The following is a 13,407-nucleotide window of genomic DNA, read 5'->3' as shown; positions in this document are numbered from 1 at the left end:
GAAAAAAACCACACACACACACCCTTCACCTACAATTCTGTATATCTGGAAGAAATACATATTCATTCAATGTATTTGTCTCATGTTTTCTTAAGACATTAAAAAAAGGTGGGGACAAATTAAAATGTTTGTTGAAATTAACTGGATCAATATAAACCTGTGAAAAATAAATCAATATAAATACAAAAAATAAATCAATATATAAAAAACCAATATAAACCTGGTGGAAAAATACATTAAAATTTCCATTTGAATAAAACTAAAGATGTGTGTATCTTTGGTATGGAGGAAGGATCACATAGCAAGGAAAGAGTATGTTAGTTGTCATAAAGTCCTGATACAATTTGTGGAACAGTAGCAATTTTGGATTTAGGATTTAGATTCAGTTATGGAAAAAATTAAATCAATTTTTTAGTCAAGCAGTCTTTTATTAATTATTTGAAAAAAAATTTCAAAATCAGTAAATTAATTTCCAAGCTTGTAAATCTGTTTCCTAGTATGTGTTGGTTTCTTAGAATGGCATATTGCTTCTAGCTGTAATGTGTACTGATGTTTCAAGTAGCCAGTATATTGTCTTTTACATTACATTGCCATCAGTCTTTTTCTAATCAGTGATTTGTAATTAATTTGTCTTTCTAGTGGGGAGGAAAATAACTTAGGTAAATTTTCTATGTAGATTTAATTTGATTACAGATATTATTTCCTTCCTTTTCATTGTTTGTCATATAGTCTAGTTATTCCATAAATATTACTACAGCTTTTTATTTTATTTAAACCTTCTGTCAGTGTGTTTCAACATTTCAGAACCTGCTGAAGGACATACACAGGTTAAATCTGGAGATGGAGGCACATCCACACATCTGCATCATTACACCTGTGCATGTGTAAGATATAACAGTGACCACAGTTTATAATAAGGGCATATGTTATTGACTCCTGAGCTATTTAAGCATCCCAAGAACAGGGTTAGCTCTTGAATGCTCAGAAAACATTTCTCTCTCTCTAACTGGGAGTTTTCTCTGTTCCTGAGAAATGTTTCTGTCATCTTGGATTCCTTAGTCAGGGTTTACAACAGAACACGTCTCGGGTTATCCTGCCCCGTGGACAGGAGGGCTGGAGAAGAGGTTTGGAAAAGACTTGTGCTACACTGGCACAAGTTCCCTTTTTAGGCTTCAGGGCTGTGTCACACAGAGAAGAAAAACATCTAGTCATTTTCTAAAGCATAGATTGAAATCTTCCCGGAACATTAAAAGAAAATTACTTTATTTCCTTTGTGTCCGGTGTTTCTAAGGAGCAAATAATGAGTTTGGTGATTCCCATTTCCTTTCACTGCCTCTTCTCCCCTGTAAATAATCTCACACTCTCTTTGCTGTGCAGGTCATATATAATAACTCCATTCAGTAATAGGGTGGAAAAATGCAATAATACTAAAGTCAATGTTTTAAGGATGTTTGCCAAAAACCTTTTTTCAATAATACAAATAACTGAGTCTTCCAAAGAGAAGAAACTGCTTCCCAATTTTGGACTTTAATGTTTTGGGGGGTTTTGACATGAAATATTCCTTCCTCTCCTCTCAGCGTGCAGGGTTCTCTGGGAGAATGTAATACTTTACAGACATACTCACAGACGTTTTCACTTCTTTTTCCTCAAAATGCATTAGACTATACCTTGCAAGAATACCTAAAATCTCCTTTGGCAACTCTGATGGTTTGGCCAAAAAAATCTATTTTGTTCTATCATACAGCACTGACATGGCTTCAGTTTCTGCTACATGAAGTGTGTTACATACCCTTGATGGGGAATATGAACAATTTGGAAAAGCGGTATTCTTCTAGTTGATGTAAAGTCTGTAAAATAAAAAATTTTATTTGTACTTGATCAAGCTTTTCTTAGCATTTATTCAAAAGAATGTGACATGCTTGCTAAATTCTAGTAAAGATTTATGAAGTTAATGCTTACAAATAATTAAGTAAATTTAGAATATTAGAAATTATTTTACAGTGTAAAATTAAGCTTACAAAAACAACCATTTCCTTTTTAGTTCCTGAAAATAAGCAGTTTGGTTTAAAAGCAGAAGTGTTATGCTCTAACTTTCCTGCTATGGCTTAACGTTGTGATTTTCTGTTTTTGTATGCACCTAAGAGTTTTTAAAGTTTAGCTGAATGATGTAGCACTGCTGGTAAGAGATTGTCATACAGATTTTCCTAGATGTTGTAATCTCTGTATTTATTAATGAACATTATGTCTTGTCTTAGAAATTCTGAATGGAAGTACTGTATCTAATGTTAACTTAGAATCTACTTATGAGACTTCAGTATTACTGGTGGCATTCTTACCTCTGAATCAAATAATAATCTAACTTCATACATGGTTTCGGAATAAATAGTAAATGAGATGGCATCACATTTATCTTTTGTCTGTAAAAGGGATGTTTATTTATCATCCCATTGTATTTGTAAATTATTTCAGATTGATAATTTCATTAAGCATTTGAAGATTAAAACTGCATTGTGTTTTGACACTCATGCAAATATTTGGTCATTTAAATGATACTAGCAAGCTATAAACTTCTGATTAATCACTGTGGAGCTGTGAAGTTCAGTTCATGTTTGAAAAGGTTTGGAAAAATTGATTTTCACTGACATTCAACTTCTGTGCTTTCAGAACAACAAGGCTGAAACAAGAAAAGGGTATGAGACCCAAAATAATTTTCTCCTGCATTGTGTTTCCAGAGCATACATCCAATATTGAACTGAAAGTAGCAGTGAGGTTGTGCTCTGCAGTGCCTCATACGCTGGTGCATACAAACAGACTGATGCCTGTGCTGTGGAATCAATGTTTATGGACTTTGTCCTGTAAAAGTCAAGTGTTCACAGCTCCACATCAAAATGTTCTATTAATTTTAAAGTTAATGGACATCTTGTGTCCTCTTGTTTTATTGTTGGGGTTTGGGGGTTTTTTTAATAATAAAACACTAAGGAAATTACTTTTTTTTTTCTCCAGGATAGTCATTCCTGTTTTGTTGCATCTTAATCTCAACAAATATTTAATAAATAGTCTAGGGGATTGCTTTTTTTAAAGCAATTTTTTTTTAAAGAGGTACATTTTCTAAGTTCAGTGATACAGTTTAGCTCTAACTATTTCAATGTAAAATACACTGAATATATGCCTGTCACTGACAATGAAGTGCTAATATCTGCTTTGTCTTGCTCCTTATTTAAATAACTACTAAGGTTTGCAGGACCTTGTAAAACAGAGCTATTAATTAGACCAAATTAAAATAAACTTGCTTTAATATGATATAGCTAATTGGTTAAAATTTCCCTTTCTCCTGGGTGCAGCTGTTAGTTTTTCTCCCTTGCAGCAAGGTTTCTTGATAATAAATGTCCTTTCATTATCAGCAATTTTCTTCTAACCTCTGTGTCACTTAGCTGATTTTCATCCTCCTCGTGTTTTGTGTTCCAATAGGTCTTTGGCTCTTCACATTTATTATCAAGTCTTAATCTGAGGGGGAGACAGAAAGGCATAAAGTAACTGTGCTGGGTATACAAAGATGTTTGAGTTTCTGAGTGAGCTTGTTGGGGTGGGTGGTGTTTGAGACCTCCAAATGCTCTTCACCTGCGTTCGTTGTAGCCTGAGATAGCGCAGTGTTTCTCTCAATTGCCAGAAAGAAGAATCAAGGAAACTGTTCATCTGGTTTGGGTTGATAAATAAAACCACTTTACCTCATGAGAAAGCTTGTGACTGTGCCAAAGTTAATAAAAAGTTGAGATGAACTTTGCTTGTTATGTTCAAAGGCACTCTCCTTCCAAAAACAGCTTTCCATCAGATACTGCTGGAATATTGGAAGTCTCCTTGCCATCAGTGAGTCATACGTGTTGTAATCTGCAGGCCGTGTTCCTGCATGAGAGCCAAATGTTCAGATACCTACATATCTTGGGTCCCAGCTGTCCCTCATTTCTTTCATGTGGTCTTTCCCTGGAGGAGGAGGGAAGGGTGAAATGCTGGGGATCACCTCAGGGGTTTCTAGTCTTTGCACTACAGAATATTTTCACTGTTAAGTCATCCACTGTGTAGCTCTGCTCAAAGGAGTCGTTGGATTCAAAGGAAACTCAAGAGCATCAAGAGTCTGTACCGACAAATGCTTTAAAAAGAGCTTTGGTAACTTTTTTTTCCCCTTTTTACTGTCTAATTATGCCCTTTCTCCATATCTGCTCACCATGCACTTTGCCATGATTGCATGTACCAACAGTGGTCAGAGGTCATTGCTGCCTTTCTTAAAAAAGATGTGGCAACACCAGCTCTTCTCCTGACATTCTCTTTCAGACAAGACTTGTGACTTTCTGGAAAACTTGTATCACTTTGGGCCTTTCTTTGAATGGATGAGAAAATACCAACTGTAGAAGAAAGGAGTAGGTTTGTCTGAGGTGACCCCTGTGACAGGGCTGTGGTGGCCACCTTCCTTCAGTAGTTGGGTGTTTTTCTGCTCTGCTCAGAGACTGAGTGGACAAGAGTTGTCTCATGTAGTGAACACACTCACAGCAATGTCTCTTCTGCTGCCGTGCAAAGTTAACAGGATGTCCACCCTGGACAGGCCATGATTCTCAAACATCTTTTCTTACTAATGAACTCCAGTTCTGGGCTTTGAGATACAGATCTAACGTAAGATTTCAGAAGAAACTATATAGTCAAAATAGATGACTTCCTAAAGGAATGTAATTAAACGGCCAGAATAACAGGGTGTTAAAAGGAAAGCCATCTTTAAGTTTTTGTTGTTTTTTTTTTCCTTTCGTGTTCTAAGCATCCATTTCTTTCCTGGAATTCTCTCACTAAGCAGCTTTCTACTTCAGTGCACTAACAGAAATTAGGGGAAAAAGTGGTTATAATTTGTTTTTCAGCCCTTTGTAATTTTCATGTTTGTCAGCATTCCTTGAATGCGAGTTTACTTCCTGATCTTCGTTATGATAGTTCCTCTTCTATTCAAACACAATGATTTGGAAATATTTTTTTGAGCTTAATCGCTTAGAGCAAGACTTACAAAGGAACCATCATAGGAAAACTGAGATTTGGGTACTTGGACTCCGAGCAAAGCTCAGAAATAATGGTTTCCTCATTGTTTGATAAGAATGTGCAGTTATATTATTGTGATCTTTGGATGTTGTTTTTGTTGCAGCTTTGTGTGCTGCCAAAGCAAATTCATGTCATTTGTGTTTTTGACAGTTAAAATATTCAATTAGTGTTGTTTGAAATTGCAGTAATTGTTCATGTTGTTTCCATGCAGCACATTGCAACATTTGTGAATTGCTAGCTTAAAGCTATATTGCATATAATTAAAGGACTAAAGCAGAAGACTAATTCAGGGTTTTTTAAATAAAAAAAGTTCATCTTCTTCCACAGACATTTATAATACTTCTTCATTTCTTAACATTTAGCAGTTTATTATTTAAATGTTCTGAAATTTAATTATGTAACAATAGTTTTGGTGTAAATGAGGATGGCATTTAAACAAACAAACAAAAATCAACCTGAAAACTCCATCAAGGTTGTTTCTGTAGGCAACTATTTACTTGTTTCATTCTGGAATAACCTTTAAGTCTTGGAACTGCAATTAAGCTTATATTGGTCTTGTTATTCTTACATACATTACTGGGTATTAATTATAGAAGTTTGAGAAAAAAGAGTAGGTGCCTGTGGACAATGCAGAAAATAGTGAGAAAGCTTAAAAAGTTAATACAAGTCTGTTTCCTCAAACTCAGTGCAGTTCTATAGCAAACTGCCAAGCTATAGAATTTTTATAGCGTTTTTATTTCTATAAAGAACTGAACTACAATTAAAAAAAAAAAAAGATGCAGTGCTGTTAAGATTATAGGAAAGAAGTGACAGCCATGCAGCCAAGGAGAGAGCCATGGACTGAGCTGAATAATCCATCTGTGGAAAGCCATTGCACAAACTGAGTAAACAATCACATCCTCCAAAGAGGAGGCTCAATTCCAGACAGTTCAAACATCCACAATTGAATAGCAACAAAGTAAATGCAGAAGGCCGAAGGAGGAGGCTGTCTACCTGAACTCAGTAAATTGAAACCAAATATAAAATTTCCTGTGGAGGTTTCTACACTGACTGCCTCTCTCTTCTTGGGAATCAAAAAAGCAAATTAAATTTCTACCCTTGAAGCTGAAACATATGAATTCTCCTTTCAAATAGAATATCTGTTGATGGAATGATGGTAGACAGTAATTTGGAATAGTCTAAAAGGAATGTGCTTTAGGGGAAAAAGTGGTATTCTTAAATTCATTAAGGACTGCTTTTATTAGGAAAAAAGTTGCCAAAGATCTCAGACATTGAGGTCTGTAAATAATTAATCACTATCTTGGTCTGTCATATGAAAGTCAACTACAGAGATTGCACCTCAGTTGTCCTTTTTCGTTGTTTTTTTGAAAAAGATATTTTAGGTTATTTGAGTTAAAATGTAAATTGTATTTCTTTTGCAAGATAAGTATGAGGAAAGAGTTTGAGTCTTTGAAGAAACTTTTTAGGCTATTGTTAATTGAGATTTGTTCTAAATATCCTTTAGTAATGTGTAAGTATATAAGAGTTTTGTTTTTGTTACTCCAAACACCATTTTTCACAGAATACTGGAGAACTATTCATAGTGTTAGGTTTTATAGAACAACTGGGCTACATTCAGAGTGATACCTGGATATTCTAATAAAATGGAAAATGAGCTCGTGTTTAATAGTAGTATTTGATTTAGGACTGGGACTTTTGTGAATACCTCCAAAGATGTAAACTTCGTTGGCAGACAGTTAATCAATTAGGTGAAGTCAATGGATGTTCTAATGCGTTTTTCAAATAATAATTTGTTTTTAATATTAAAATTGTATCATTTTATTAAATTTTTATTTAAATTATTGAGAGTAGCCATGAATCCTTGCAGTCAGTTTTACTGAGATGCTTTTGATTTCTTTCTCTGCAGGCAGAACTTGTGAAAGGGAATCTGCAAAGCGTTGGGCTCACACTGCGCCTTGTGCAGTCCAAGGAGGAGGATGCAGGGCACGTTGTCATCGAAACTGTGACTCCAAACTCACCTGCTGCAGCTGCTGATCTCCAGAGAGGAGACAGACTGCTGGCAATTGGCAGTGAGTGATATGTCAAATTTCACAATGAGGTCCTTCTTGTCGTGTTTGCAGTTTGGCTAATCTCCCTTTCTTAATCATTATTAATTTCTTAATAATTGAAGTTGTGCTTGGCACTCAAAAGCTAACATTTATGTATTTATGGTCACTTAAGGTCTTTGTTTGCTTGATTTATTTTCTTGAATATTTATTTACTCCGTCATAGGTAAAAGGCAAAAGAAGCTTGAATAAACATTTGACAACAACATTAGAAACAGAACAAACAAAGAACAAATCAAAACAATAAAAACCTCAGCCAAAACATTAATGTGACTGGGCTAGGAGGAAGTTTAACCTCTTACAGAGGTTTTACAGACCAGAGCTTAAAATCTGAATAAATTACTTCTTTTGCTTAGATACTGCCTAAATTAATCCCCATTGCAATACTCCAGTAATTTAAAAGGGTTTTCAGTTCCTTTGAAGAGATAACTGATGATTGCTTTAGAACAAAGGAAAAGTCATTTTTATGTGATCCTCTGCATGACTGTATGTGGACTGTGTGCTCATTAAGATATTTTGGCTTGCACATAATTTGGAGATACATCAAATGGCTCTGAGCAAGTTCTGCTCAGGAATATGTTTCAGCTCACTCCAGCCACACTGATAATGTAGCATTATGCCCATATTTCATTAACATATAGCAACTATTTTCATTTTAGCCTGCTTCTGTTACAGTTGTGTTTAAAGATACCCATCTTTTTTTGAGTCCTTTGTCACATGTCTACTGCTGAAAAGTTGAAACTTTACAGTAAGACCAAGGTTAAAGCTGTTTCCATATCAAATCAACATTACTAAGATTACAGTATTATTAAGGACAGCAAACTGGAGTATTTATGTAATTCTTTTTTCCAGCTCCATATTTATATGAATAAAATGGAGAGAATCCATCTGTTACATTTCAGTTATCTCTTCTGTCATAATAGACTTCCTTTGTTACTGAGCAACAATGTGTTTGTTGACTATTTTTGGTCACTTAGATTATTATCATAATTAGAACTTAATAATATTTGTCTTTTTTTTTTTTTTTAATAGGTGTTAAAATCACATCAACTGTCCAAGTATTGAAGCTTATTAGACAGGCTGGGGACAGAGTTTTAGTCTTTTATGAAAGGCCTGTTGGGTATAATCAGCATGGCTCAGCACTGCAGGATGGATTTGGACAATTGGAGGACACAGCTTTCTTGGCACAGGCAGAAGATGACCAGAATAGTTTAGCAGTAGATACCGATAGCAGAGATTTTGACTCAGAATTTGAAGACTTAGCTTGTGATGCACCTGACCAAAAAGAAGATCTGCCAACAACTCCAAGTCCCAAACGGTCAGTAGTAATTCTTGCTGCTGCTAAACCTCTTGGAACTATATCACCCATCCTGAATCGAAAACTGCATTTAGGAGGTTATCAGGCAGCATCAAAAACGCAACAAAAAGATGGGGCTAAAGTGGTAACACCTAAAACTGTTGAGGTTTCAGATGCATCACAGCCATTGGGTAAGCAGTCACAAGGATCTGGTACTAAGCCTCCTGTGCCACCTAGGCCACAAATTAAGCCTATTTTGTCTACTAGTGATAGCCAAAATGTGTTAGAAACTGCAGGTGTATGTTCTGATAAACCAGAGAGGCCACCTCCACCTGCAAATAATGGAGAAAAATCTACAGAGAAGATAATTAAAATTAGTGATCAGATAGAAGACCCAGCAGTATCAAAAGTAGTAACAGCACCGAAGCAAGATGCATTAAAAGATGGACTTACAGAAAACGCGCGTAGTGGTAAAGATAGTGATGATCATCGAACGTGGGAGTCACCAGAAATTCCTTATAAAATCCGTCAGGGCCGATGGCCGATGACGAGAACATCCTCCTGTCTATTTGAAGTAGAAAAATACCATAAGTACCTTAATGTTGCACTGTGGTGCAGAGACCCTTTCAAAGCAGGTGGTTTTATCTGCTTAGGATATGCAAGCATAAAACTTGAAGAAATTGCTTTAGATTGTCTAGCTACATCCTCGATGGAATTTGTTAGGAAATTTCAACTGGCTGCTCCTACACCTAAAGCAGCAGTCACCAGAACAGCGTTGCGGAGTTTGACAACCCATAAAGGTTTCAATGAAAAATTTTGCTATGGTGATGTAACTTTACAATTCAAATATTTAAAAGAAGGTGAGATGGATGATTCAAGCTTATTTCTGGAGAAAGAGAGGGAATGTCACTTAGAAGAGGAAGCTCGTGCCCTTCAGAAAGAGGATCCTTGCTTGGGACAAGTTCTCACAGACAACAAGCATAACTTTCAGGATACTCAGTTTCAGAATCCAACTTGGTGTGATTACTGCAAAAAGAAAGTATGGACTAAAGCGGCTTCGCAGTGCATGCTCTGTGCTTACGTTTGCCATAAAAAATGTCAAGAAAAATGTTTAACCGAGATGCCCTTTTGTGTAGGAGCTGAAAAGCGGCTCGATCGAACTGTGGGCAGCAGCAGAGCGGAGGGACAGGAGGCTCCTGCAGCCGCCTCCTCTCGGGTTGATTCCGAGGCCAAGTCTGGTAACAGAACTACAGGTCTGACCAGGCATATCATCAACACGAGCACCCGCCTGCTGAACCTCCGGCAGGTGCCCAAAAGCCGCCTGGCCGAGCAGGGGCCGGACGTGGCCGAGCCTTCGCCAAAGCACACCCCGAACACGTCTGACAACGAGAGCAGCGACACCGAGCTCAGCGGGCCCAGCAGCCCCTCCAAGCGCGCCGTGGGCACCGGCATCAAGCTGGTCCGCAAGGAGGGGGGCCTCGACGACAGTGTCTTCATTGCTGTTAAAGAAATCGGGCGGGATCTCTACAGAAGTTTACCCACAGAGGAGCGTTTTCACAAGTTGGAGTTTATGTTGGAAAAGCTGCAGAATGAAATAGACCAAGAGCTGGAAAACAATAATTCGCTCGTTAAAGAAGCAAAAGAGACAAGTGACCCGAGGAAAAAAGCCCTTATTTCTGCTGCGCTGGCTAAGTCGGGTGAGAGACTGCAGGCCCTCACGCTGCTGATGATCCACTACAAGGCAGGCATTGAGGATATAGAGTCCCTGGAGACCTTGTTCTTAGAGAAGCAATCCAAAAAAGTGACTAAAGATTCTGAGGAATCCAGTATAGCAGAAGAAGTTGATAGCGAAGATGGCAGTCTGACAGAGGCTCCAACATTGAACATCATATCAGAAGAACCAGCTGATCCACCTCAATCAGTAGACTGATATTTACATATTTAGTCTTTGAAGGAATGGACTAAAAGAATACTTTGCACTTAACTCCAAACACACACAAATTAAATGAAAACACTGGTATAATGTGCGTGTCCTGCTTCTCCACAGTTAATTGCTAATAGTGGTTCTTCTCCAGCTACAGCATCATCATTTTGTTAAACCAGCTGGTTAAAACTACACTTTGGGGTTTATATTGGAAATTTATTTTTAATAACTTATTTTTATTTTTTCTAATTATGTAATCTTACCATTTCATATCAATGTGTGTGGTTTCCTTTAATGTGTTACTTGCCCCCACTTCCCCTCTCTGTATCTTTTGGGGTTTTTTTTTTTTGTTGTTATTTGTTTTTTGGGTTTTTTTTGGTAGTGTTTTCAATGGTAAACAGGCAGGGTTTTCAAAATGTTTCATTTCCATTGTATGATGAAAACATTATAAGCTTGTTGCATGCCTAAGCTGATGACTGACACAGAAGTCACCGAGGGGCCAGGCTTTTAAGTGTTGATCAGTTTTATTGTATGTCTTCTAGGTAGTTGTGTATCTTTTGCCAAACATATCATGAAAGCAAACAAAAGGTCTTTAATTTTGTCTGTTATTAATACTTACTGAAGTTACCATTGCATATCATTTGTTTTCCATGTTTTTGTTAAATACAAGAACTTTTTGTAGTTTGTATTTAACACAAAATGTAGTAATGCTATGCTAAAAACTAAAAATCCTCCTTAGAACTTTGGACTATTGTTAGATATCAAAGTATAAACTGGTATCTCATAATACTTTAATTGGGAATATTTTGAAGGTAAGAGGCTCATTGCCTTCCAGAACAAAATCATATGTTTGTGATGTTGTATTATCTGCTAGCCTGATAAAGGAAAGTTGTTCTTCACAAGAGTTGGAGGTTTCATTGCCTTCTGTGAAAAAGCATGTAATGATGGTGTAAGTAGTATAAAGAAATTAATATTTTGCTGCAGACTATCATTTTGGAAAGCTTAAGGTGCAAAATACAAAGTAACTAATGTTCTCTCAACACTTTTGAGTAATCTTAAAGTGGTAAGTTGCATTCAGCTTCTCAGACAGAAGATAGAGTCTGAGCAGAAGGATCACCTTTGTCAGCAAAATGTCCTATAGTGTATATAACATGTTTTATTTGAGTTAATTTGTGAGTCCAGTAGAGATGAGGAAGAAATTCAGCCAGCTGCTTTTGAAAAGAACTGTCTGGTCTTGTGCTATGTGTAAATCGTGGATCTTAGCATCACCTGGCTAAGGCCATTGTTCTTATTTATTTCCTGTAGACACGTCTTTGTTTCATCTTCTGTGTTTAGAAATTTTGTATAAAATATCATCTTTATTTTAGGTACTGTGCTAGGTACTTGTATCATTATCACTGGTATTGCAGGTAGTAGAAAAAAAAAAAAGCCTTCGTGGGAGTGGAGTTTGAGATGGTAAAATAACTCCTTTAGTTCTTGAGGTAATCTATAATGTACCTCTCCTTTAAATTTGCTTCTTGGTTTAGTTTGTGATGGGCAAAATTAAGAAGCAGTGGTTTTCACCATGGAACAGCGTGCTTATGCTTCTAAACAAAATGGTTACTGCCAGTCATGCGACTACTTGCACTTTTTTGTGAGTTCTGGGCAGTTGATACTACTTAGTTGATGTATGGAAAACACTATCCATGCTAAAACAGGCATGTGACACACTTCTGAAATTAAGCTTCAGCAAATAATCGCACAAAATTAGCTTCCCTTCTTGTCTAAAAGGTATTTAACCTGTACTTGCTTGAGATGCATATTAAGACTTCCCCACTCCATTTTCTCAGCGGCTTACCATTGGTGGTGATCTGCATTCAGTCCCATCAGTGTTTGCTCTTACAGACTACTACAGAGGTTTTCAAATATATCCAAGTGCTTCATTTAAGCCCTGGTGCACATGAAGGAGCTGTGAAAACAATGCAAATACTGATTTCAAAAACACTTTCATGGTTTTAAATTGACTCGTGTAACACAGTGGGCAAGAAAAGCTGGATATCGTTTTCCTCACATAGTGTTGCTAATGATGATGATTGTAAGAGGTTAATTAAATGTAGTGCAATATTTTTAAATATACCGAATGGAAAAAGGGCAAAATAGTTGTATTTTAGTGATAAGAAGGAAAACATAAATTCCTATCTGGCATTATTTACAATAAGCAGTGAATCTCGAGGGGGAAATTGTAATACTACATTCCTGATGTAATCTTTGCTTCATGCTTGACTGTAAATAGCTGAAAATAAAGAATACCACAGAAAACAAGAATATCTTGACTTAATGATATCTGAATAGGTGGCAGCTACACACATTTGCAGAAGACCTGCCTAATATGATTTTGTTGGCTATTATTTTATCATGAGAATAAGCTTTAATAAAATAGTTTTGCTAAATTATCAACTTTCTTGTATTGTGTCAATGTTTTTTAAACACTTCTATTGCAGTAGCTTATCTAAAGCCACCACTTACAGGAAGGATCTTCAGGGGAAAAATACATATTGCATTATATAAAACTACTGATAACTGAATTGATTGCTGAGAAATTTGAAATAAATCATCTGTGGAAGTTTACAGCTGCAGAGGAATAAGTAGTGGGAGTGAATGAATAAAGTGTGTCTATCACACTTGAATTGACACAGATCCAAATATACAAAATAGTAAAAATCTACATAATTTCCAGAACAGAAGGAGGATTTTTGTGTATTTTCTGAGTAAAATTTTGTCCTGTCACCAAAAAAGGTTTGGTTACTCATTACTCAAAATATCCAAAACAACTGCTAAGTTTTTATTTGGGAGTGGGGGGAAAGGTGGCCCAGAGATTCCAAACATGAGAGTGACTGTGTGGATTTTAATTAATCATCTTCTTCTGGTGGAGCAGGAGTGGAGCAATAGCAGGGGAGCCGCTGCACTGCACTGATCTGCTCGGCAAATCATGAGAGGATGCTGCTCCCTAAGGCCCAGCAGAAACCTGGCTC

General features: G+C 36.6%; 1 protein-coding gene across 1 annotated transcript in view; it reads left to right on the top strand.

Moving 5' to 3' along the window:
• The window catches only part of PDZD8 (PDZ domain containing 8), a 52,201-nt gene extending 39,369 nt beyond the window's left edge, over window positions 1–12,832 (top strand). The window contains exons 4-5 of the mRNA XM_005520779.3: window positions 6,977–7,139; window positions 8,208–12,832. Of these exons, the coding sequence (XP_005520836.1) occupies window positions 6,977–7,139; window positions 8,208–10,402 (2,358 nt within the window). The 3' untranslated portion in view covers window positions 10,403–12,832. The remainder of the gene's footprint in view (window positions 1–6,976; window positions 7,140–8,207) is intronic.
• The last annotated feature ends 575 nt before the right edge of the window (window positions 12,833–13,407 follow it).

The sequence above is a fragment of the Pseudopodoces humilis genome, chromosome 9 (genome assembly GCF_049639895.1).
Source record: "Pseudopodoces humilis isolate 2021_Gansu_Grassland_sample_001 chromosome 9, ASM4963989v1, whole genome shotgun sequence".
NCBI classification, from domain to species: Eukaryota; Metazoa; Chordata; class Aves; order Passeriformes; family Paridae; genus Pseudopodoces; species Pseudopodoces humilis.
This window is presented reverse-complemented; position numbering and strand designations above follow the sequence as displayed.